Source organism: Archocentrus centrarchus, chromosome 4 (genome assembly GCF_007364275.1).
Source record: "Archocentrus centrarchus isolate MPI-CPG fArcCen1 chromosome 4, fArcCen1, whole genome shotgun sequence".
Taxonomy (NCBI): Eukaryota; Metazoa; Chordata; class Actinopteri; order Cichliformes; family Cichlidae; genus Archocentrus; species Archocentrus centrarchus.
Window position 1 is genome coordinate 15,287,647 of NC_044349.1, and position 27,023 is coordinate 15,314,669.

General features: G+C 42.2%; 1 protein-coding gene across 7 annotated transcripts in view; it reads right to left on the reverse strand.

Moving 5' to 3' along the window:
- Positions 1-27,023, reverse strand: part of camsap2a (calmodulin regulated spectrin-associated protein family, member 2a) — a 56,615-nt gene that overhangs the window by 22,778 nt on the left and 6,814 nt on the right. For all 7 annotated transcript variants that reach the window (XM_030726754.1, XM_030726758.1, XM_030726759.1 and 4 more), the window contains 2 exons: positions 7,690-7,851; positions 4,866-4,949 (listed from right to left, as the gene is read on the reverse strand). In XM_030726754.1, coding sequence (XP_030582614.1) covers positions 4,866-4,949; positions 7,690-7,851 — 246 coding nt within the window. The remainder of the gene's footprint in view (positions 1-4,865; positions 4,950-7,689; positions 7,852-27,023) is intronic.

The window sequence follows — 27,023 nt, forward strand, 5'->3', positions numbered from 1 at the left end:
ATAGGTGGTCGTTTTGATTGTTGGGTTTTCTCTGTAATTATTGTCTTTACCTTACAATATAAAGCACCTTGAGGTGACTGTTTGTTGTGATTTGGTGCTATATAAATAAAATTGCTCTAACCTCTGTAATAAAATGTTATGGTCAACAGTATCTAACGCTGCACTGAGGTCTAGCAGGACAAGCACAGAAATGAGTCCACTGTCAGAACATAAGAAGATCATTTGTAACCTTCACTAATGATGTTGCTGTACTGTGATGAATCCTGAAACCTGACTGAAACTCTTCAAATAAATCATTCCTCTGCAGATGATGGTAAATGGACTAGTTCTTATATAGCGCTTTTCTACTCAGTATGAGCACTCAAAGCGCTTCTACAACCTGTTTACATTCACCCATGCACTCCCATTCATACAAGCACTTCCATTTTTATGAAGCTAAGTGCTTTTAATTACCTAACATTCATACACATTCATACTCCGACAGAACGGTCGGAGAGCAACTTGGGGTTAAGTATCTTGCCCAAGGATACATTGGCATGTAGCCCGGAGTAGCCAGGATTCGAACCGCTGACCTTCCGATCAGTAGGTGACCTGCTCTGCCTACTGAGCTACAGCCACCCCAACTCAGTTAGCTGTTTTATGACTGCTCTTTCAAGAGTTTCTGAGATAAAAGGAAGGTTGAAGATTGGCGTATAATTAGCTAAGACAGCTGGGTCAAGTGATGGCTTCTAAGTAATGGTTTAATTACTGCCAACTTCAAGGCCTGTTGTACGTAGCCAATTAATAAAGATAGACGAATCATATTTAAGATTGAAGAATTAATTAATGGTAGGACTTCTTTGAGCAGTCTCATAGGAATGGGGTCTCACCAACACGTTGATGGCTTGCAGGAAGTAACTACTGAAGTTAACTCAGAAAGATCAATCAGAGTCTAAATAAATATCAGTAGTACTGAAAGTAGCTGTACATAAAGATATATGTCTATGAATGGTTATGAATAGTTTTTTCTCAAATGGTTAAAATGTTATTTGAGAAGAAATTCATGAAGTCATTAGAAATAGAAATTTAGTCATTACTAGTTAAGGCTAAAGGAATACTCGGCTCAACAGAGCTCTGACTCTCTGCCAGCCTGGCTGCAGTGCTGAAAAGAAAATCACTCTAGCAAAGTCCACTAATCAAACCCCTGGGGAGTAATGCCCTCATTTGTCATCTTACAGTAAAGCAAATACATGCAAGCACACTTTCTTCATGTATTTAAACATACACGCACCCCACCCATATTCACTCCAGTCATTCTACTACATCCAGAGGATGATGTCCGCTATGCGCTGCAGTTTAGCTTTGGCAACTTAAAAGGATTAATCTTCTCTTTTCTGTCTGGACATACATGCCTTTGCAGCTCCCTCCTCTTACTCTCCACCCACCATCACCCCTGAATATAATGCAGTAGGTTGAAATAAAAACACTCTTGCCCTAGTAAGCTTCAGTACAGTTTTAGGAGGCTGTATCTGTCTCTCTATGCCTGACTGAGACAGAGGCTGCTTGTGTGACTCACACTGCAGTAATTCTGCAAAGACAGAAGGGGGGGAAGTATTTGGAGGTGATGGAGGTACAGGGGGAGGATAGATGAACATGCTAGACACACACACACACACAAAGAAGGTAGTGCTCTATTTTGCATATTACTGTATTTTTTCCTTTTGTTCTCCTGCATGTTTGTAACTCTTACTAGGGAAATGAAACAAGAAAATAAACAAAAAAAAAACACTATAAGCTGAAGGTTGCAGTTGAGATTGACATCATATCAAAATTCCCCAACTTTCTGAATCTTTGGAAATCAAAGAAACAGATGTTTGCGTAGACAAAAGAAAACACAAAGATGAGAGACAACTTCATATAAACAAGGAAGCTCAGGCGCCAGGGTGCCTCAGTGGGTGCAGCATGGCTACAGTGCAGGCAGCCCGGGTTCATGTCTGACACATGGATCTTTACTGCATGTCTTCCCTCACTTTACTGTTTCTCTTCACTATCTAATAAAGGCAAAGGGTAAAAAAAAAAAAGAAGCTTAACAGAACCTTTTCAGGAAAAAACTGAAACAGTTAGAGGCAGAAAACAAACCAAAAAAGAAATGGCATTCATTATTCTGAATTTTGTCCCAGTGAATGACAAATAAAGTGAACTTGAATTTGAACTTATGTTATCAAGTCTTCTGCTGACTCAAATTCCACATCTCCTACAATGCAGTGCCCAGGCTTGATCTCCCTGATAGCCTTAGAATGATTTAAACTTTAAGCTGAGAAAAATGCTCTTTCAGAACCTGAAAGCAGCTGATAAATGTGGACTTCAGTACATCTAAAGGTGTAAAACGGCAGCATCCAATGACTGTGACTTTCACCGCTGTTTCAGTTGGACAATGTCATAAGCAGCCATAAGCAAGATAGACATCAATGTAAGGACACAAACTACACACACACACACACACACACACACACACACACACACACACACACACACACACACACACACACACACACACACACACACCCTAATCCGTGAGAGCTGCCCAGAAGTGAGAGATGATGTTACCGAAAAGTCAGCTCTCCAGCTCGGGGGCCAAATATGTAGATTGTGCTAACACTCACATAATAAGCACACTCAGTCACTGTCAGGGTGACTACAGTCCAGAAAGTTGTGAGTTAAGCCATTCAGCTTTAAAAAAGTGTTTTCTTATACAATAAGCATGACAAAAATCTGATGATGAAATGACGTTTTTTTTTCTTCACCAGTTAAAGTGTGTTTCTTCCTGTGTGTTTGTGCGGACTAGCTGAGGCATGCAGTGCTGTGTCTGCATACTGACTGGTCAGATCAGCATCAAACACTGTGGAAGTTTTTCACAGCCCTGGGACTGGGACAGGAAACACACACACAAACTGAGATATTTGAAATTTCAGCAGGCTAAAACACATTGGACAGGGTTACAGTTTTTACCCTTAGGTGATCTTCCTTACTCACTGACAGTGTTGGTGCATGGAGTTTTGCCTGACTTAACCGGGGTAGAAGGAAAGCTTGTAGAAAACAGGAATGCCAGAGGAGTATGGGTGAAAAACGGTTATTAGATGGGATGATAGAGAGAGTTTGGAGTGGAAGGAGTGGAGTAAGTATCAAGACAAGAGAGAAAAGAACAAACCACAGATGAATGTCAACAGAATTTTTTTCAATAGCAATAGGATGAGTTGACTTTCAGGGGTCAGTGGTACCCACTGTGTCATTCAAAACCCACACAAAGGTGACTTTACTGTGTTCCTGAAAAAACTGCTGGTTCTGCATAATGAATGATCTGAAGTTGAGAAGCAGAAGCACAGCATAAAGGTGAATACATGAGTGACATCATCCATCTACTCCTCCTCTCCTCCCTCTTCTTTTATCATTCTGCTCTGTCAGGTTGATAGAGACTGGCTGCCATTCCAATTCCGTCCTTTGCCACTGCAGCATAATACTAAATGTAGCTTGGCTGTTAGCACACAATGAAGTCATAATGACACGAAATGCACACACACAGATGCTTCAGCTGCAAAATATATCAGGATTTTATTGCTATTGTTATATGAGTTTCCATGATAAAAAAGTCATAAATGACAAAGCTGAGATTCAGGAAGTTGGGAGCATCTGCTGCTCCCCTGCTATTACTGAAGCCAAAAATATTGTGTATGAAAATACAAAGATAAGGGTGACAGAATTAATACTATCAATTGTCATATTATATTATAATGTAATATGGACTGCCCATATACTATATAATAAATATATAAACAAAATTTCAGATATTTGTTTGTAATTTAATAATTTAAATTTTTTTATATATGTTTTAAAGTATTGACAGCACATTCAAGGTGATGTATATCAATAACAAAATGAAGTAAAATAACACAATTAAGTCTATTCCATCTCATATTTTGTATCAAATAAGACATTACATAAACTGTTTTCTCCCAGTACTGTGCAGGCCTGATGTATGTTTACTGTGCCTGTGAACATAGGTGCTAATATAGACCTGCTTAAGAGATTTATGAGGTATTTGAATTTAAGGAGGAGTTTTATGAGATTTCAATTAATTTATTTCCACCCGTGAGAGGTATTATTCAGTGAATCACTGAATTATTTAATGCAAATGCAGTGTCAAATTATGGAATCCAAACATGGATTACTTAAATACATCTCTCACACACACACACACACACACACACACACACACACACACACACACACACACACACACACACACACACACACACACACACAGAGCAAGAGAGAGAGCGAGAGAGACACAGGCCACACCAGCCAGTCTTATTGCATTAGACATTACTGCCAATAGTAGAATCAGTTATATAACTGGCTTGGACTCTGGGCTGGACCCTGAACATGGGTCACTCCTGATTGCCTAAATAGACTGGAGAGCAGTGCTGTTCTGGTTAAGGCAAAGATGAAGTGATTGAAGCACGCAGAATTGTCGGGGCAGATAAACTCATTATGGTGTTGAAGATGTAACCTGGCGTTCTCTCTCTTTGTGATTCAGTTAAGACAGATTGAGTGTAATCTAAAGCTCACACATATGTGAGTGAGATTTTCTTTGAGCAGGATTTTAACAGCTTAAGTTCTGTCGAGGAAGCTGGTCCCAGATATTAAAGTGACATAGAGGTCTGGGACAAATATCTGCCAGCCAAAAGGCAAATGGGGTGATAAATCTATTACCAGAGCCAAGGATTTTACTTAGTTTGTTTGAAATTGTCCATGAAATGTTTATATGTTTATGCCTAGTTTCCGAAGGACTGAAGATGAGGAATTAAAGGGAGCAAAAAAACACCCACCCGAGGACTTCCAGCTGGCTCAGCACCCTGCGTTTCCTTCTTCCTCTGCTCCTGCGCCACAGTCTCTTTCAGATATTCATTTACCTGAAAGAGAGAGACGGCAAAAAGATTAAAATTATCTGAGCCTCAAGAACCATCAAGAAGCAAATTACAAGGAGCAGTGTATGACTCATAGAAAGCATAACAGCCTTCAGTTCAAAATCTAATTAATTTTGTTACTTAAAGTTAGTCTCCATAGTTAATTTTCAGATTGGTAGAGTTGAGACTGAACTTTCATATTATTGTACTGCCAATGTTGAAGTCATTCAGTTCATTTAATTTTCATATAATATCCAAAAATAATGACCCCATGACCATCCTTTATTTCTTATCATGAGCTGATTGTGTTTTTCTGACTTTATTGCATTTTCTACAGTGAGTCTTTTTCAGATTTTTAATTTAATAACAATGAATTTAAGTGGAGCAGAATTGATTTTATTTGAGTATAGTATTCAGACATTTAACAATATGTCTCATTGAGCTCATATGGACTCAATTAAAACTAAAAAAACAGAGCTAAAAATATGAAATGAGTGAAAACGCAAGTGGACTCCAACAGAGAGCCATATGTCTAATCAGTGGGACACCAAGACCACACCTCTTGTTAGCGATTGTCTGTGTGTGTGTGTGCGCGAGCGTGCGGGTGTGTTTATAGCGCAGAGCTGGCAGCAGCTCCTTGTCTCTATTAGAAGGATGCAAACAGATTGGATTCTGTAGTACTGTATGGAGGAGCTGCAGCCATATGCATATGTTGACAATAACGACAACCACTTACACATTTTAATTAAAGAAAATCAGATTTATACAGGGTGTGTCAGTTCAGAGTGTGTTAGGCAAATTTGCTGTGATAGTCATATTAACACTGTTGTAAGGCATGTGTTGTAGGTCATATATAACCTAATATTTGTGCATAAAATAATGTGTTTTGCATACCAAACAACACTTACCTCCTGTAGACATAACTGTAAAACCCCTTTTGTTTCACAATATAGCTGCATTCACTGCTGCTGTGTTGAATCGTCCTGTCTGATTAAAGGTGTTGAAGTATAGCAGTACTAATGATAATCATGGTATTTAAAATCTAATATCAATAAAGTGCTTATAATATATATATGATAATATTACAAATAATTGTGCAATCGCTCATTTAGTACCATTCTTGTTCCTAGGAGAACCTCCTTGCATCTACAAAAAATATTATATTATGACAGCTCTAGTTCTGATGATAGATGAGCATTTGATGGCTGCTATGTGTTTTTCTACACTTGAGTAAGAATTATAAAAGCACATGGAGAGTAAAGATGAACAGGAGATGGGTGGGTTAGGCTGCCAGTGTGGTTTTAATAATCCTTTAATATGTTTCTCTTTTTTCTTTACTAATTTAATGTCCTGGTCCAGGATAAAGACACATAATACTCAAAATGAGCTTAGAAGTCATTAAAAAGCCCTTACAACATAAGCCAAATCCTAGATGTGTGAATACGCAGAGCTGAACTTACATTATATCTTCTAATGCAAAAGATCAACAAACATGTTTCTTGTGAGCTCATCATAAACTCAAGTTTCTCAATTTCTCAATTCACAACTGACACATTCGGTACATGACAGCTGTAAACACACTGCATGTATAACAAACACCAGATGGTTAAAATATTCGACACATTCTGAAAAATATTTAAATTAGACATGCTATTTTTGTTATACTTGGGATATCTGGGATTTTGTTCTCAGTTGTAATAAATCCACCTGTATACATCATATGGCAGAACCTCAGGGCATTATGATGTATCTAGAACAGATTTCATGGTATTTAGGTCAGTGTTTTGGCTGAACTTCTCTGTGCAGCGTGAGTTTCAAAGTCCAAATGATGGTGATGAAATGCCCCTGTGCCAGACTATTAACTGAGCTCCTTGAAAAGACACTGAACACAATGACAGGAAGATTTATGAAATGGTAAAATCTCAAAGGTTGTTACTTTTCATCAATCCTTGATGTTACAAAATACTTTTTGTTTTTTTTCACCTGGGAAGAGGACAAATTGACTGTTACTCTGCACAGCCACAAAATGACTGATGAGAAATTTTGACTGGATGTCAGAATGATCTATGCTTCTGCAGGTTTGGGTTTTTTGTGACAAAATAAAATGTTCAATCATATGTTGGCTCGTTGGGCGGCTTAGAGAAAGCAAAATAACAACACCTCCTAAGACGCACATGGACCAAAGCGCCTTTTATTGCCAGCTGAAAATGCCAGGCACTTTTCTGAAAACACCCAGGTGGCTCAACATTTTACTGGCTGAGACACTTTGGTTGCTATGACGCACAGCATGTATGAAAGTAATTATAAGAAGCTATTTTTCATATCACTATTGTTGGGGTTGGGGCTTCACCAGTAGCTCATTGGTTAAGTAAAAAAGTGAAAGTGACAAGTGCAAGTAAAGTTCAAGTAAAGATATTTTAACTAGCAACTTGGAGGGGTGAAAAAAAAATGATCATGAAGCGTGGAAAAAAACATTTTTAGCATCATGTAAAGAAGCCGAGTTGCCACTGAAAAAGCAGCCTTAGGGGGAAAAAAAATATTTTGGTGTACACGTTCCTTATTGGGTTCTATGAGGTGCTGAAAACTCTTTGGGTTTAGTAGGTGATAACACTGGAATCATACATTTGTTTCAGAATGAAACGGCCAGTGGAACATGATAATTTTTATCTCCCAATAACATTTTTTAAAAATGAAACAAAACAAGCATGATGTAGACAATCGCCTTCTCTTCTACACCATAACTGACCTTGTTGATCCAGGTGGTCACTGCATCTTCAGTGTCATAAGGAGTTTCCACCTCAGGGTGGCAGGATGGATACTGACGAATGCAGGCCATCACCTTCTCCACACTCACAGTCTCCACTGTGTATGCCATCATCAGAGTGTCAATCATTGCCAGATGGGCACTCTGGAAGGGAAAACAGTAACAAGATTAGAGGGTGAAAATATATATCTCTGAGATAGATCACCGCAGTAATGGAGGAGAAAAGCAGTCCAACTTGTTTCTATGGCATAAAATAAAAAGAAACAGATCTGTCCACTTTGCTATCGGACCTCAAACCACAGCAGTGATTTAATCTCAGTAACGGACTAACATGTATATAAGAAAATCCGATAACACCATCAGAACCACTGAGACAGGATGAGGCACAAGCAAGTCAATAAAAAGAGTGTGAGCCAGACTACAAATATGGCTCAGATACGTTTAAAAAAACAGCACATTCATACTGCAACAGATAGACTGCACTGCAAGGAAAACAAACTTGTAAAAGATTTTGTACAAGCTAAGAAATACTAGTACAGTTGTACTAGTTTACACCAGTTTTTACACAAATTTACCCAAATGTTAAATTTCAAATAGAAGAGTCATTGCACTATTTGATAAGATGGTGTAAAAGCTAAGTAGTGAGCAAAGGGAATGAAACTTTGTCTTTGGTTAAATTTCCTCTTGTGGCTGTTGCCCTGGAAACAAGTGCAGCCATCCCCTGTTACAAGACCCAGTTTGCTCACAGTGGCTGCTAGGCTTCGAGGGGCCTGAATAAGACATCTTCTTAACAACGCAACTGGCATCCGTTCTGTGCTGCTTGGCTCCTAGACATCTCGATACCTCCACAGGTATGTCATCAGGACCAATCGCCTTTCCACTCTTCATCCTCTTCATGGCTGCCCTCATTTCCTCCTTACTAATCCTCTGCACTTCCTGATTCACTAACTGTCCTCCATCAATCCTCCTCTTACTCTCGCTCTCTCTCTCTCTCTCTCTCCCTCTCTCTCTCTCTCTCTCTCTCTCTCTCTCACACACACACTTTCTTAATTCATGAGCTCCTCAAAGTACTCCTTCGAACTTCTTAACACGCTCTCTTCACTCTGTAGTAGTTCTGTCTCTACACTTAATCACCCTAACCTGCTGCACATCCTTTCCAGCTCTATCTCTCTGCATGGCTACTTAATAACAATGTAATAATAACAGCACTGGTTGGTTTAAAAGGATTTAAAAAATCCTACGTGTAGAGTCAATGCCAAATAAAGGAAATTTGCTAGTTCTCATTACTGAAGCCTAAAGCCTTTGCTTATCTTTTGTTTCTATGACCAAATGTATACATTCATCAGCAGCTTGGTTTCTTTAATCATGACTAGAAAAAAACAATGTTTTCTTTTGATTGGCCCCCTTCTGCTTGTATATTGTGTCTGTATATTTTTATGTTCACTTTTCTAGTTTACTTTTGAACAACACCCCATTAGCCATACTAAATAACTGTATTAAACCATTAATGCCTTTTTATAAAAGGCTATTCCAAAGCCTAAAAAATGCGTAATTTGTGTGAGAACATTATGTCTCAAGGTCAAAGCAGAAATGAATCCGATCCTCCCATGCATGTTTACACGCTGACCATATTTGAAGGTATATTGTTATGTATAATTTGCAAACTAGGAAATGATGAATATTCAAGTAGAATACAAAATTATTGCTTCTGCACCAGAGTGTAAAGCCAATAAAATACCCTAACTTTTCTTTTTAGTTCTTCATTCCTTCCTTTAAATCCCTCTGTTAGTCAGCGGTACCTTGTGTTATTCTCTCCACAGAACAGGAATGAAACTGCTAAATATTTATACTGAAGGAGCAGCTTTTCCATGAGCTAATCAGGCAGAAACTTTGAAGTTTCTTGACGATCAACAACCATGCAGTTCACCAAAGTTAGACAAAAGAAGCCGATGTAATAAAAGTATTGCATCAGAGTAGTTGGTCAAGAGTCCACATTGAATTATTTATGTGGAGGAAAAACAGTACCTCAGGGAACAACAGTTGGTAACTTCTGCTAAGAACTATCTGCTAAGACAGCTAAACCACCACAAGACAATATAGATAGATAGATAGATAGATAGATAGATAGATAGATAGATAGCTAGATAGCTAGATAGATAGATAGATAGATAGATAGATAGATAGATAGATAGATATGTATTATTTGTAAATTTCCTGTGTGCCATCCCATTAGCATAATGCCTAATTTCCACAATCTCTAATCTGGCAACCAGGCAGGCAAAGCAAACCCATTTAATAACACACTGCCGAGATGCTTCCAGTTGCCTTCATTTAGCCTGTCCAAACACTGTAAAACATTATCACAAAGGCATACAAACAACAGAAAGCGCACACACACACACACACACACACACAAGTGTGTTTTGCTATCTTTGTGGGGAATTTCCATTGACTTCCATTCATTTCTACAGCCTAAACCTTACCTTTACCCTTTTCCTAACCCTAACCATCACATACCTAACCCTAACCCTAACCTAAACTCAATTCATACCTTAGCCCTAACTCTGACCCCTGACCCAAAAACAGGGTTTCCCCTTGTGGGGACAAGGTTCCAGTCCCCACAAGGAGCAATTGGTCCCCACAACGTAGTATATGTCAGGAAAATTGTCCCCACAAGGTATTATAAACATACGCACACACACACACACACACACACACACACACACACACAAATCAGGTTGTGGAGAACAGTTACAAATCTGCCCTTTATTTCCACAACAAAACGAACAACTCCAGGCAACACCAATTTTAAAGGCCAAGGGACCAGCATAAATCCTCTAAGGGCTCTTTCACTCTCTCTCATCTCCTCCCCTCTGCTGAGTAATTTGAGGATATTGATTTGGGTCTGCTGCGGTCTGATGAGATAAAATGACAACAGGGGGAGTAAATGTTGTTTACTCAACCGCAGATCTGCTGCCTCTAATTGTACTGAATGAACACATGCCATTGTGTGGGTGAAAGAGGTTAGTGTAGGATCACATGCTCATTCATGTGTTACTGTCACTGGAATCACACAAACTTTAGAAGATGACACCTTCAAAAGATGTAGTTTTGATTATTTCTGTAAACATTTCTGACATGATATTTGAAGATGGTAACTTTGTGTTTTGTTGCCTTGGAGACAGTTGACCCAAAACTGATGCTGAAGTAAAGGATCAGCTTACATGATCTCAGATGAGTCACTAAACACTTAGGTTTTTAGGTTTTTAGGTTATAGTCACCTAAATCCTTAAACAATGCATATGAAGTATTGCTAATGAAAAACTAAGAGCAAGAAAGAGGTAAGAGTTGGGAAGTGTTTGGAAAACAGACAGAAAATCTGTCACAGTAACATTTCAATTTGATATTTTAGAGCAGAGGCAGCGAAAGTACAGACATTCTGTACTTAAGTAGAAGAACAGATAATTGTGGTGAACTTTGAAGTACTGATTCAACTTTTTTACTCAAGCAAAAGTGAAAAAGTACAGGCTCTGAAATCTACACAAAGTAAGAAAGTAAAAGTAGTAGCTCTTTGGGGGATGTTTCTACCAGCTATTTTTGTGCAAAGCTAACTGAACCTTGTGTTATATTAATGTAATAATAAAGCAAGATAAGAAACAAGTAGAAACTTAATTTCAATCAAAATTTGAATTCTAATAAATGCACTCAACTTGAACATTATGTAAAACATGAGCAGAGAAAAAGAAAGCGAATTAAAAAACAGCTCTGTTTGCTGCTGCCTACATTATCCAGGGTGACTGCCTCATCACCTAAAAATGAGTACAGTGGGATTCAGCAGGTGGGGAAAATAATGACTTCTAACAATAATTTCTATTGTGAGTGCCAGAAGATTTTCTTTGTGTGTAGGTTGTGATCAGCTGACCGGTGCGGCTGGTTTACTGCTCTGTGCGGATTTACACAACTGAATTCAACAAGATATTTCACAACCTATCTTCCACCCCCTACACTGAGAGTATAAAGTTGGTATAAAAGGTTGAATTCAGTGAATGAATCTAAGCTTCATCATCTTAAATTCAAACTCATCTCTGCTCTGCACCAGTCCAGCACAGAGCGTTACTGTAAATTCACCACAATAAAGCAAGCTAACCTGTTTATCCTGCACTAAACTGCAGTATTTTCATGCTAGTTTTGAATAACACAAATTAGTGTGCCTCAGTTTGTTTTACGGGAATTTCACTTTGCATCATATACAGATCCAAGATTTGATTTAAAAAATAAAACTTTAAATTTCCAGTCTATCAGGTGTCACTGAGCAGTCCTTTAAATCTAAGCTTTCTTCCTCCCCTCTCTTGTCCTCTTTCTTTTATCTTTCCTCCATCTCTGAGTGAACATTTCTCTCACTCTTTTCTCTCCCTGGAAATACAGCAGCTGGACCTTTAACTAGCAGACTCACTGTGTGACAAACTGCACACAAACAGTTTGTGTGTTTGCTGATATTTGTTGAGCACTGCATTTGAAATTATCTGCAACAACACATTATTCCCTTTATTTTCACTCCTCTTCTGTAGTGCTAGCTAGACACAACTTACGGACATCTGCACTCAGTCGGGCCCACTGTAACCCCTGAGTACAGCGCTATACATGATACATAAATTATCTGGTTTTACCTCTTTCATGTCTTTTTATGCAATAGACCCCGGTGATGGATACACCGATGCAATTATCGCTTATCTGTTATGAGATCGGTTTGATTTTTGAAGGCACGCAGTGACCGCAAATAAAAACTTCTCTCAGACACGTTAACCCTAAAGTAACAAGTCTGTTTTGAAAATGTAAGGAGCAGAAAGTACAGATATTTGTGTAAAAATGTAGGGAATAAAAGTAAAAAGCTGTCAGGAAAATGAATACTCAAGTAAAGTACAGATACCTGAAGAATCTACTTAAGTACAGTAACTAAGTATTTGTACTTCGTTACTTCCTACCTCCGTACTAAAGTTTCTGACTTGCACTTTGAAAGAATTAGATTATTAGTTTCTGTGTTTCCTTGTTGCAGCAAAACAAACCTAGCTGTCCTGTTATATTCGAGTAAAGGTGAAAAATGCCTTTTTAAAGGTCCTAGCTTTCATCGAGCTTTACGCATGCTTGGGCTGCTTCTTGGTGAGAGTTGCTGCTCTGTGTAACATTCAAATAAATGGGCTGTGAAGGATCAGCTGACCATGTGTGAATGTCAGATGAAATTTAGGAGATGAGAGAAAGCCTTTGGTGACTGGGTGGATGCAAAGGAAGAGAAAAGATGGGAGGAAGAACAGGAAAGAGCAGGAGAGGCAGATCCTTTGCTCCCAGAAGAAAGGGTCAGCCTTCCTCATTAACAGCAGACCTGCCTGTCATTTGCAGTAAGGCTCTTTTCCTCTGTTTTATCCCATGATGTCATGTTTTCTAACCTTTTGGTTTGTGGAGCACATATGCTTTCCCTCAACGATGCTTTACTTCATATTCATGCATCTGCACATATTAAACCTTGGAGCTTCCCAGCACAACCTCAGTGGCCAACTGTAGCTCCACTGGGGTATTCAGAGATCAAATGCCCTGCTTGAGGGTATCTGCATGGCTGAAAGTGGAGGTAATGTCACTTATTCATTGCATTTGATGGAGACTTTTTAATCATAAGGCTGCTTCTCTGTCCCTTAATATCGTTATTCCCAAGATATTGCTTTTATCACAGTGTGGTTATGAAAACTGTACTAATGGCTAAATGTTAAGTCATTCTAATCACAATTTGATGAATGAACTGCACGCAGACACAAACAGGCTGTAAGCACAAAGCACACATACACACAATTTTTGCTTTCTCATCTAAGCTGATTGTATCCATAAATCTTGTTTAGATTTCTCAGGAGGTAAGAAGATGCTGCTTCACGGTCAATATCCGGTTTTTATTGTACTGCTGTATTACTGGCTGTCTGTATTCCCACCCGGGCAGACACAAAGAAGCAGGCAAACACGGCTCATCCTTAATATGGCTTCATGGTTAGGAAAAAAAAGGAAAAATAGCAAAGATGGAAATCCACCATAGAAGTCTGAAGAATTGCAAATATGAACTGCAGTGACCTACAAAAGACACTGTGTGATGATAATTAACCTCACATCTGTTGTAAATAGACCAAAATCTCAATGTCAGAGCTCTGAGCTGCTTGTTGAGGCTTGACACAGGTATTCATAGAGAAAGACGCACAATGCTTCAACATACTGCAAAATGATCTGGACTGAGTTAATGACTAAACAATACTGTCTTACAGTAAAACCTAGCAGCGCTGCATTGAGTCATCACGGCTAATGATCCGGCTGTGTCTGTTTTTCTGGGCATTCAAGGCTTCACTGATTATTTATGATAATCCCCCAAAACTTCTGCACAATAGCCTCCTGTGCTTCCACATGGCTGAGGTAACACACACACACACACACACACACACACACACACACACACACACACACACACACACACACACACACACTCACGGGTGATGTAATATTGAAATGCAGTCTGCTTTTAGCATTAAAGCTCTCCTGTCCTGGCCCTGAGCCTCGATGCTGGGGCATATGTCTAAAAATTGAAACTGTCTAGCTTCAGGTAAATTTACGCCAACTCAGCTGGACATGGAAAACCACTCAGCTGTACCTCTCTTTTTGAAGGTCAACACAAGTACCCAAGGAAAGGCAAAAATGCTGGACTGAGAGACATTTATTTTCTTGTGCATGGACTGAAAATGGGAGGGGAAGAAAAACAAGGTTTAAGATTTAATCTTTTATTTTTTTAGAGTTTATTTTATTGTGAAGGAGGTGAAATGAGTGGGATTTGCTACATTCTCAGTGGCCAGATGTTTCAGATAATCATAGGAAAGTATTTAACATTAATTATGAATTATTTTTATATAAAGACTTCTACAGGAACTAAATGTACAAGAAGCTGCATTTAAAGCTAATTCAAACATGCTCACAGTGAGACTGCAAATGGATGCAACTTTAATTAATTAGCACTCAAGAAAAGTAATAAAGTTCTGAACAGATGCTAGATGTAAAGTTCATCAACAAAGTTATTACAATAAATCCAGCATCTATATTCACACCTTTACTTTTTTCACAGCAATCTCAATGAAGACCAAAGTAGCAACTAACACAAATACATAAGCATTTCATTTTACCTAAAAAAGCTGCCGGAGTGACACAGAGATACAGGTTTGAGAGATTAAATGTTTTCTTGAAGATCATCAGTAAAGCCTTTCATAAATTTAAAACCTTACAGTTTTCTGTCCCTTTAATTACCTTTTCCTTACTGAATGTACAAATCTTCAACTGAGAAGTCTGGCATCTGTTCTGGGAATTCAGCATTTAAGCAGCATACCTTCCATATGCTCCAAAACGTTGGGTTACATAACGTAATCCCTGGTTCTTTGATAACAGAGTGAGGTGTTTCACTATGGGAATCGCCTTGGCGTGACCAACTACGGAAGCTCCAATGACACCACGTCTGTCTGCGACAGACCTGCCAAGCCGTGCTCAGGGCCCCGCCCCTCCTACTATCACGGCTGACCAGCTCCTCCCTACTCATTCTAAGCAGATTTCTTTCCGTGCCCAAGCAAGGAGGGAAGTGATGGTGAAACACCTCACTCTGTTATCAAAGAACCAGGGATTACGTTATGTAACCCAACGTTCTTTTTCTAACTTCGTTCGGTGTTTCACTATGGGAGATATAGCCCACTCCCGGATTGCGCCAGCCCTCCCGAAGCTGTGCTCCAGTGCTGCCCAGGATCTCAGCTCAGACCTGAGGCACTAGACTCCAGGACTGCCTGAGCCAGGGATGACTGAGCGACATCCAGTCTATAAAACCGCACAAATGTGTGTGGTGTAGCCCAACTCGCTGCTGCACAGATATCCTGGACTGACACCCCTCTGAACAAAGCCCAGGATGTAGCCATGCCCCTAGTAGAATGAGCTCGAAGCCCCGATGGGGGCTGAGTACTCTTACAGCTATAGGCTAGAGTTATAGCCTCTACAATCCAATGAGACAGCCTCTGGCGGGACAAAGGCCTGCCCTTGTGGGGGTGGGCCCAGGAAACAAACAGCTGATCAGATTTCCTGAACCCAGCTGTTCTGTCCACATATGACCCCAAGGCCCGCACAGGGCACAATGTGTTAAGCCTGCGCTCCTCTACAGAGGAAAAAGGCGGGGGGTGAAATGCCAGCAGTTCTACTGTGGGGCACCTGTATGATGACTCTATCACCTTAGGGACAAAGGCTGGGTTTGGCCTCAGGCATGCTTTAGTAAGACCAGGGGCCAACTGTAAACAAGAGGGGTGAATGGACAAAGCCTGTAACTCACTAACTCGCTTGGCTGTAGTTAGAGCCAGCAGCAGAGCGGTTTTAAGTGAGAGAAATTTCAACCCTACAGCCTCGATTGGCTCGAAGGGGTGGTAGGAGAGTGCATCCAAAACCAGTGATAAATCCCATAATGGGACCAGTGGCCTTGAGACTGGGAGCTTACGGCGTGCCCCCTTCATGAAGCGACACACAAGAGGGTGCTGACCAATAGGTTTATCACCCAATCCCACATGGCAGGCTGAAATAGCTGCCAAATAGACCTTTATTGTGGAAAAAGCTTTCCCTCCGTCCAGCAAATCCTGAAGAAAACACAGCAACTCCACCACAGAGCACTGAAAAGGGATAACCTGCCTTTCATAGCACCATTCTTCAAAAACACGCCATTTACAACTGTAAAGAGAGCGTGTGGAGGAAGCTCTTGCATTCTGAATGGTGTCAATAACCTTCAGAGGCAGACCCGCAGCATTCAAATTCGACCTTTCACGGGCCAGGCCCACAGAGCCACCCGGTCTGGGTGAGGATGATATATCTCCCCTCGCGCCTGAGACAGAAGGTCCCGGCGGATGGGGAGCGGCCACGGTTCGCCCGCCAGGAGCTGAATTATTTCTGCTAACCAGTGTTTCGACGGCCACCGTGGCGCTATTAAAATTAGCGACAGCCCCTGATCTCTCACTCTGATTAGGGTTGGAGAGATAAGGCTGAGAGGCGGAAAGGCATATAGCAGTGTGTCTGGCCATGGGTGGGCCAGAGCGTCCATGCCCAGTGGGGCGACTGGGTCTGACAGGGAGAAAAACAGTGGGCAATGTGTGTTTTCCTGCGAGGCGAAGAGATCTACGGCAGCCCGGCCGTATTTCTGCCATATCTGCTCCACCACCTGCGGGTGAAGTCGCCAATCTCCGAACAACGGGTTCCCTCTGGACAGGAGGTCCGCCCCCCTGTTCAGAATACCCGGCACGTGAGTTGCCCGAAGGGAGAGGAATTTTGTGCTGCTCCACACAATTATTTCCCTGGCCAGTCTGTGCAACTGCAGGGAACGAGTACCACCCTGGCGGTTGATATAAGCAACTACTGTAGAGTTGTCTGTTTTCACCAAAACATGTCGACCCTGGAGATACGGCAGAAAATGCCTTAGAGCTAAGCGCACTGCGTGCAGCTCCAGTATGTTGATGTGAGCCCGAGAGAGCCTCCGAGACCAAACACCATTTACTGCCCTCCCCATCATGGTTGCGCCCCACCCTGACAGAGATGCATCTGTGGTCAGGGTCATCCTGGATGACACCGCGCCCAGAGGTACTCCCGCCGCAAGAGCTGCTGGGTTCCTCCAAGGTTGGAGAGCCGCTATACATGACGGTGTTATTTTTACACTGCGACCGAGATGGCGGTGAGGGCACAGACGTAGGGACGTGACCCAACGCTGAAAATCCCTCATCATAAGCAGCCCCAAATGCACCACATTTATTACCGAGGCCATAAGGCCGAGGAGGCGGAGACAGAGCCGGAAACGCACGACTTTCCCCACTTGAAAGAGGGAGAGGCACTGAGTGAAGGATGCGATCCTGCGCTCTGAAAGCGTGACACGATAAGATCTGGAATCTAAAATGAGCCCCAGATATTCCGTATACTGTGCGGGTTTCAAGCGGCTCTTTTCCAGGTTGATTTTGAAGCCGAGCTCCGTAAGGTGGTTTGCCACCACCCTGGAATCTCTGATCGCCTGCTCCCGCGATCGGGAGCATATCAGATAATCGTCTATGTAAGAGAATATTCTGATGCCGCTGTTCCTTAACGGAGACAGCGCTGCCTCCACACATTTGCTGAACACCCTTGGGGCTAATGATAGCCCGAATGGGATAGTCTGAAACTCGTATGCTGCGTTCTGATAGGCGAACCTGAGATATTTCCTGTGTGGAGGATAAATGGCGATGTGAAAATATGCGTCTGAGAGGTCGATTGTCACAAACCAATCGTCTGGGTGAACGGCCCGACAGAGCGCTTTGTGTGTGAGCATTCTGAACGTGTACTTTCTCAAGTGTTTGTTCAATACACGTAGATCTAAAATGGGCCGGAGAGAGGAACCCTCTTTTTTTGGAATGAGGAAATAGCGGGAGTAAAAGCCCTGCTGAGCCTCCTCGCTCGGGACCGCTCTGATCGCCTGTTTGCGTAACAGGGAAGCAATTTCGTCCTCCAATACGCTTGCTGACTCTCCCTTGGCCACTGAAATCAACTTTCCGTTGAATTTCGGTGGTTTCATTGCGAACTGAAGCCTGTATCCTTGGGAAATGGTGGCCATAACCCAGGGATGGACTGCGCATGCGCGCCATTGCTCCAGCCGCGCAGAGAGCGGGCCCATGAACACGTGTGACGTCACCTCTGCCTCCCGCATGGAGGTGTCCCCCTCGCGAAGAGCGCCAGCTCCCTCCGCAGGGAACGTAGTGACATGACAGTGACTTTCTTTCATTTTTTTCATTTTCTTTAAACTGGGGGGACATTCTGCCCTTGGCAAACTGCCTGGTTGCAGGAATGCACACTTTATTTCTTTTTGAACCCCCGAAACACAATGAAGTGTCTGAAAACTTTGGGCAGTGCTTGGTGACACTGATAGATTGCTTTGAAGTGAATAATGAAACCGGGGAAGTGCATGGTGACACTGCGACCTTTGACCCCACATCTCCTCTCTCTGAACTAGGTGTGGGAACCGAGAGAGGGCTCCTGATGAACTGGGAACCCCAGGAGCCTCTGAACCATGAACCCTGGGAGGTGTGGTTGCCTCTTCCAGCACCTTCCTCCTCTTTGAGGGAGGAGAGAGAGGTGATGCACAACGTTGCAGGCTTGCTAGGCTGAACGCTTCTTCTTCCCTTCCCCGGGGTGTGACGTTCGGTTCTTTGCAGCAGCTGCTGCAAAGGAGTGTTTGCCCCAAGGCCTTGGGTTTTCTGCCTTGACCTGGTGGGAAGGCTGCAGTCTTGCCGCTTGCCTCTGAACTTTAGCCCCACTCTGCCTACCCCTCACGGCTGCAGCTGCTGCTGCGAAGCCTACTCTAGGCACCTGGTGAGATTGTGGGTTCACTTTTCTGGGTAAGCAGAGATTGAAAGCTTCTCCCTCCTGCTTTCTGAGAGTGCTTGTCTCTCTCATTTTCTCCAAAGCTGGGCCAAAGAGACCCTTGGCTGGGTCATAGGCTGCATCCATGATTTCAGCCTTCTGAGTGTCTCCCAATCCTGACAGGTTTAGCCATAAAGCTCTCTCACCTGAGACTGCAAGACCCATTACACGCCCACAACCCTGGACTGCTCCCCTGGAGGAGCGTAGGATGAGATCGTTGACCACACAGATCTCATCCCAGAGGGCCGGGTTTGGAGACCCCGAGTCCAGTTGACGGCCCATGTCCTCTAAAATCTCTGCCTGATAAGCTGACAGCAGTGTAACCGCATTAAGGGAACACACCGACTGTGCTGAATATTTGTACATCCTTTGATAGATGGATGCGGTGAGGCGATCCATCTTACTGGGCAGAGAAATATTAGAAGAAGCTGAAACTGACCTGCGGTTAGGGTGAAGGTGATAAGCCACTGAAGGCTCAACTGCTGGGGGTCCGGTCAGCCCCAGCTCACCCATTCCTTGCATCTCCAGCTTAGAGCAGCCCTGGGTAGGAAGCTTGCTCTTAAAAGGGCTAGACCAATAGCGACTCATTTCTTTCATGCAAGCAGGCACTGCTGGCAGAAGCTGCTTTGCAGGTGGTGAGGCTGGAGGGAGCCTCTTGCCATCATACAGGTCACGTTCTGCCCCTTCAGCCGCCTGGGCTGCTGGCCATGTGATGCCCAGCTTGGCAGCAGCCCGTTTGCAAACATCATACAAGTTGCTGTCCACTGGGGGTACAGCTTCAGCCCCACTTGGGGGCCTGGACTGCTGGGCAGGGAAGGTGGAGTCATCCTCCTCTTCCTCCATGTCTTCTAGGCCGAGGAGGTCGGAGTTGGCATCGCCATCCGCATCCTCATCCGCCGGCTCACCCTCAGTTGGGTCGAGGAGCCCCTCGAACAACTGGGGCATAACCGGGGACACTTCCTCCATTATGTCCGCCCAGCTCGTTGTGGCTGTCGGCTGATGGATATCAATCGTAGCATTGTTGGCTGACAGACAGGGGTCCTGGCTGTTAGCCACTGCTACTCTCAACCTCCTTTCCAGGATTTTCTCTGGCATCAAGGCGCAATGAGAGCAACCTTGCGGGTCCGCCAGAGAAGTTTGAGCATGCTTAGCACCCATGCAAGCTATGCACATCGGATGAGAGTCCCTGCCCGAAATGGAAGCACCGCATGATGCGGGGCATGGGCGGGATGCAGCCTCTTTGGCCTTCGGTTCTGACCCTTTGGCGGGGGTAGGAGCCGTAGCCATCGTGGTCGGAAAGATGGTGAGACTGAGCTATACAAGGCTCGTCGTGACACGTTAGCCTGTTTGTAGCTAGCGCTAGCAACGGGGTTAAGTCCGAGCTAGTCGCCGTGAGAGTCAGCTCGTCGTGACACGTTAGCTGAGCTCTACCAGTTGATCCAGCTAACAAATTAATGCTAACTGAAACCTAACACTGTTTAGGGTCGGTTAGCAAATTAATGCTAGCCAGACCTAACACGGTACTGACCCGCTAACAAGCTAATGCTAGCCGGACACCGAAAAGCTCGCCGTGACGCGTTAGCCCAAGTTACACACACACACACACAACGGCTACCCTGCTAATTAAAACCAGGTGACCGCTGAAGACAGCTCGCCACGACGCGGTCGCTGTCCAGGGTGTATAACTACCAGTACACTTCTTTCGAAGGACTTACTCAGCACAATCCAGACTGAAAACTGGAGAACTGCGTTCGGCGACGTACTCCTCTACGGGACGCCTGAGAACTGTTAAACAGCTAACCAAGCCAGCCTGGGCGCGCTGAGGGAGCCCGATGTAGTTTCTCACGGGAAGAAAGCGAGAATGAGTAGGGAGGAGCTGGTCAGCCGTGATAGTAGGAGGGGCGGGGCCCTGAGCACGGCTTGGCAGGTCTGTCGCAGACAGACGTGGTGTCATTGGAGCTTCCGTAGTTGGTCACGCCAAGGCGATTCCCATAGTGAAACACCGAACGAAGTTAGAAAAAGAACCCCAGCTAGCAATTATTTGGAAACCTCAAAGCTAACCTTGGAACTTCACTGAGGGACAGTACCATGGCTTCCATCCAGTGCCGACCTACCCAGTTGAAATTCCTGCACTTTAAGTCCTTCCATCATGTTTGAAAAGGCCCTCTGGGTTGAAAGTTTCATGTGTGGATTGTCTCCATTTAATGGTTACATAAATAAAAATAATATTTAAAAAGCTGCTTCCTTATTCACAATGGCACGCCCCAGCAGGTAGCTCCACACTTTTGACTTTGCAGATTTTTACACCAGATTCCCTTCCTGATACAAGTGTGTGTCTGTGTATATATATATAGCATTTAATATCATTTTAAAAAGCTTTTAATTGCACACTGTTCAAAATTTGCATCTTCAACAGAGAAATATCAGCGCCTGACCTGCTGTATTTGTGTGTTGCCTGCTTTGAAAATATATTGACTGTAATAAGAGATCATCTTTTCCTCATTTAAGAAAAGAACAGGAACCTGCCAAAGTAGCAGGATAATCATCCCAACCACAATCTGTTTTCAATAAGTTGAACTGAAAATACGTCCTTCCTAATTCATTAGTGTGGTTCTTTGTCAGGTTGTCCTTTCCTGAAGATGCATATCCACGCAGTATGTTTGCTTTGGTCTAAATCTGGGCCTTCACCTGAGACTTAAACAGCCCAACTAGGGGTGCTGAAAACAATGCTGTGGTTTTCTCACCGTTTGAACTGCATTAATGCTGGATTAACAAATGATTTAAAACATATGAAAACAATTCAACTGCTCCCATACTTTCTTTTAATGTACCTCAACAGGGTTTCCTCTCTGCATTGTTTATTCTGGATAAATATGCTGTTGTTTTGAGGCAACTGACCCCTCCTGATGCAGTCTCAGCATTACTGATTTACCTTTCTGGACAAAGTTATATATTAAATCTAGTCATATAAGTGCAAGGGTATCACCTAAGAGCATAACTAAATGCTATAATACAGAAAGTATATATATATATATATCAGTATCAATATAGAATATAATAATAACATGATATATCAATATAGAAGCATGCAGTTCTCAGGCCAGCACATGACATCGCATAATGTGGTTTGCTGATTATCCAGCCATACAGTACTGCCCGGGAGTCACTGCTGGCATTAAGCATAACATACTCCCTATGACTCCGCTGAGGCAGACGAGGACAGAAAGTACTTGGATGTGCTTCCCTTCAACCTTGCTGCTTCAGCTCGTCTTTGTTCACAAGATCAATTGCAAATGAGAAGAAAAAGGTTCTGTGGAAGCCAGTCTGATGTTGAGAAGTGTTTTGTTATGTGCTTGGCACACAATTTTCTGTAATTCACCTTCTGTACGTGTCTCAGTGTGCCTCTTTGCAGGGGAAGCAGTGTGATAGCGATGCCGTGTGCTCTTATCAATACAGCATTTCAGCGTCTCTCTGAGAGTCTGGCTATCTCCACTGCTACAACAGCCACTACACACACACACACACACACACACACACACACACACACACACACACACACACACACACAGCTGCAAATACAAGCTCATATTGCAAATAACAACATATGCAGGCATAAGCACCCCCACTCTTGCACCCACCTACACACAAACGCAACACCCGGCCAACTGGAGTGTAACCATGGAAACGGAGTGCCTGCCCAATAGGGGGAGTGATGGAGGTAGAAAAGGAGAGGGAGAATAACAGGAGGAAGTGTACACTCCTCCATCCAGCCGTGGTATGTATGTCTTGATGAATCAGTTTGTCACAGTAAAACTAATATTTGGTACACACAGTGCGCATACGGCTGTGCCACTCATTTTCATTACTCTGAGCTGATGAAAATTCCACTGGGATTGAAATGCGGTGTGCTTAAAATGGTTGATATGGTGTCTGTGTGCAGCGTTTCATCACAATATCAGTAGCATAGGGTGTACTCCGCCCCTCGCCCTGTGACAGCTGGGATAGGTTCCAGCCCCCCCTGTGACCCTGAATTGGATAAGTGGAAGAAAATGGATGGATGGATGATGGATGAATGGATGGATGGATGGAAGTACTAGTGTAGGACAAGTCCTACCATTATAGAACAGCTACAATAACACTTGTAATCAGCTGCTAGGTAATATATGCCACATTTGTATTTCATTTTGTTGCAAAGCTAGTGGGTTATAATGTATCGGCAGCTGCTGATCGGGTCACAACTAGACCAAATATGCTCAAATTAAGATGTAACATTTTTAGAGTTTGAATACTTAGTTTGACTATTTTGTGAAAGCCTGACTTGTGCAATAATTGTGCTATATAATTGGTAGGCAACTGCACACAAAAGCCAGCACTGAGTTGAATGTATTAAGTTTCCAATGGAACTAGAAAATATCTGAGAATAAGTGCACACTAAGTCAATCTAAAGCATGGCTTCAACTAGAACAAACCTGAATCAGATGCACAGCTGCCAGTAAGATACAAATTTGAAAGAATTCTCTAACTCAAGTATGACTTTAACCCTGTTTGTGTTTTATGGCTTTTCTGGCATACTGTCACAGAGACAGCCGCCTAAAGCCAATAAAGCAACTCAGAAAATAAGGTGTGGCGCCTCTATCAGTATTCAGAGCATACAGTTCACAGAATACAAGCGTGATCATGTAATACACAGTACAAGAAAATCTCATAGCGGCAACATGACCTATTTACTGTTGCTTTATTAAATTAAATAGTTAGTGCATCCATGGTTTTGAGATTTATGCAGAGAAACATACATATTCTTGGCATCTATTATTTCCCATTACAACCCTATGACTAGGCCATGACTGTTCTGCATGTCATCACGTGATTCATTTATTTAGTAATGTCTCCCTAATCAACAACCATACAAAAATCTTTATTAGTATTTTGTTCCATGAAGTAAATAACCTCTACCTCCTTACTGAGTAAAAAGGTTTAAAATTATTTCCATGATGTAAACAGTTCATAAATTTAGGTGAGATGGCTCATTTCTGCATAATCCTAGTAGTAGTAGAAGTAGAATTCCATAAACAGCCGTACGCTTTGCTGCAGTCAAACACAACCATCCTGCTGAGTAAATATGAGCAGGGGGGGTGAAAAAGCACTACTTGGCCCTTCTTATTTCTAAGGAAAGCATTTCATTATTATGGACTTGAGGGCTCCTCTGTAAGTTTTCATATTTATCAAAAACACATGCAATTAGTAGAAGGACTGTTATATCAACTTTACAGTGTTTGACAGATCAATTGAAACATAAATATTTCTGAAGTATGCGTATGGAAGAGGATTAGTCACAGAGAAAAAAAAAATTCGGGGGCCATAACTTTTTTTTTAGATTTTTTTTCTCAGAAGTCTGACTTTTTATCTTAGAACCATGAAAACACTCAATTCTCAGAAATCTAAAAAAAAACAAAAAAAAAACAGTCATGACCTAAAATATTTTTTTTTCATTGGCCCTAATCCTCTTCCGTAGGTTATGTATGCAGGTACAAACACTGAGTTTATCTTTTGGCTTCATTCTCACGCCAGCCAATATGCTGTAACTTCACCATGGCAACAGAGCCACATTCTCCAGGGTTAATTTCGCAAGTGAAGATATTTGGTTGAAATTTGATGAAGATTATCTGTTGATTATTGTCACGCGCCAGTACACGCTTATTTAATTGCTCTTTTTTTGTTTTAAATAAATTCTCCAGTGTTCCAGAGGACCCACTCAGAGAAGGTCGCTGCATTTACACAAATGATCACAAACCTAGCAATTAAAGCCTTTCTTAGCAGTTAATCGTGTTCACCGCAGTGCTTCGTGGGAGCTACAGTATTAACACTGACAATATTTCAATATTGCCCACCTCCCCCCCCCCCCATTCTCTGAGAGCACTACAGGTGGAGAGACTCAGCGATACAGAATGTGTGTAGGCGACCGAGTGGGAGGAAACTGCGATTTGGATTTTGCATCTTCATGTGTAGAAATCTGTCACATGGCACAAGAGAGAAGGCTGAGTGGGCAGAATAGTGACAGAAACAAGAGGGAAGGAAAAAATAAGACTATATAGCAACGTCAAATTGGCAACCTGGCCAAATGTCAGCAGTGTGCTCGGTTTTGACACATGTCAGACACAACGTCAGCAGCATCTGATTCTGTAGCTGCCTGACCTACTAAAGCTGCCTTGAACATCCTCTAAAGTTGCTTATTCTGAATATTCTTATTCTTTGTGCAAACTGCTGAGTCAAAAACGATGGTAAGCCAAAATGCTATGAAGCATTCTTTAATGAAACTGTTGGTGCTCTTATCCAGAGCAGCTTATAGTTACAGCTGCAGGCAGGTGCTCAGTCTCTGCTTCGGGAATAAAACCAATGATGTTTTCCTTTCGCTAAAACCTCTCAACACATCAATCCACCTTTTCCTATTCTTGCAGAAGAGCCGTTTCTGCTCTTCTCTATCACAGGAGTGCGCTTTGGACACCTAGCAGCCAAGCTAGATGTTGAAACAGTCTCTTAATAATTAATAAACCTCTTCTTGAGCTCCTGTGTGCAGCCATTTGATCAATATTAATACTGTCTCGCAGTGCTTATCAACTGCAATCATTCTACTCCTGGAAATACTCGCTTGGTTTAGGTCAGGTTGCTGTCTGAGCAGTGTTCAGGAAGACCGCTCACCAGCTGTCAGTTCAGGGGACTATTACCTGTGCTACTCTCTCATCAGCCTAATTTAGTGCATTTAGACACCAGACTTTGTAAAAGAGAATTTGTGCGTTAAATAGCATTAGTGTCCGAGTTTAGTTTGGTAATATTTGGAAAGGTTCAGAGGTGAGGAAAATGTGAAAATGACTTAAATCACATTAAAAATTATTACATGCAGACACATTTTTACCACTTCCTAAAGTGTGCGTGTCCCGTGCTTTATATGACATTTAATGTCCAGCTTTGGAAATGCCAAAGATTCAATCCTGACCTATAAAATATGTGAAATATCTTAATTTAACAGACAGACATAGACAAAGAGCAACAAAAAAATGAGACAAAGCAAAATGGGGAGAGGGGAGGAAGAAGGAGCAGGGAAGACGGTGGGGGAGCATAGACAGGGAAGTGACTGGATTTAATGGGAATGATTTAAAAAAAAGAAAAAAAAAGAAGGAATGCTAGGGAAACAGAGTAAGAGAGGGGATTTGAGGAAAGTGTCAGGAAAGCAAGTAAGGAATAAGGAAAAAGCAAGGAACGAGAGAAGATAAGAAGAGATGATGAAAATGAGAGAAACGGGCCAGAACAGAGGATGGAAAAGGAGGATAAAAGATGAAACAATAGACGGTAAAGAAAAAAATAAAGGGAAAAGAGTCATTTCCAAGATTGTTTTTTTTGGCAGGGAAAGAGACCAAGAATTAGGCAAAAGACTTTACAATTGGCCAAAGAGAAAAGTGGTCTTTCCCTGCCAAATATACATGATTGTTTCAAGTCAGGTGTTCTGAAGATCTTCTTAATGGCTTATAAATCAGCCCCAGGGGTTAGATAGATTTCTAAACTATACAACAGAACTAAAAGGGAAAAACACAACATACATAGAGGAGAAATGGGAAAAGGAGGGGAATTTCCCATTAGAACTGGAAGCATGGGAAAAATTAAACAAACAGTGGAAAACTGAATGTGAAGCTGGATTGTGTATTTGTGATACAACACGTACATTTCAGGTTCCTTGTGTGAATTTAAATAACAAACAAAAAAGGTAATATCACACTCTTCTAGCAGCTCATTTTCACATTTACAAAAACCTGCTCTGTCACACAAACTCAAACACTACAAGTTAAAAAAAATAA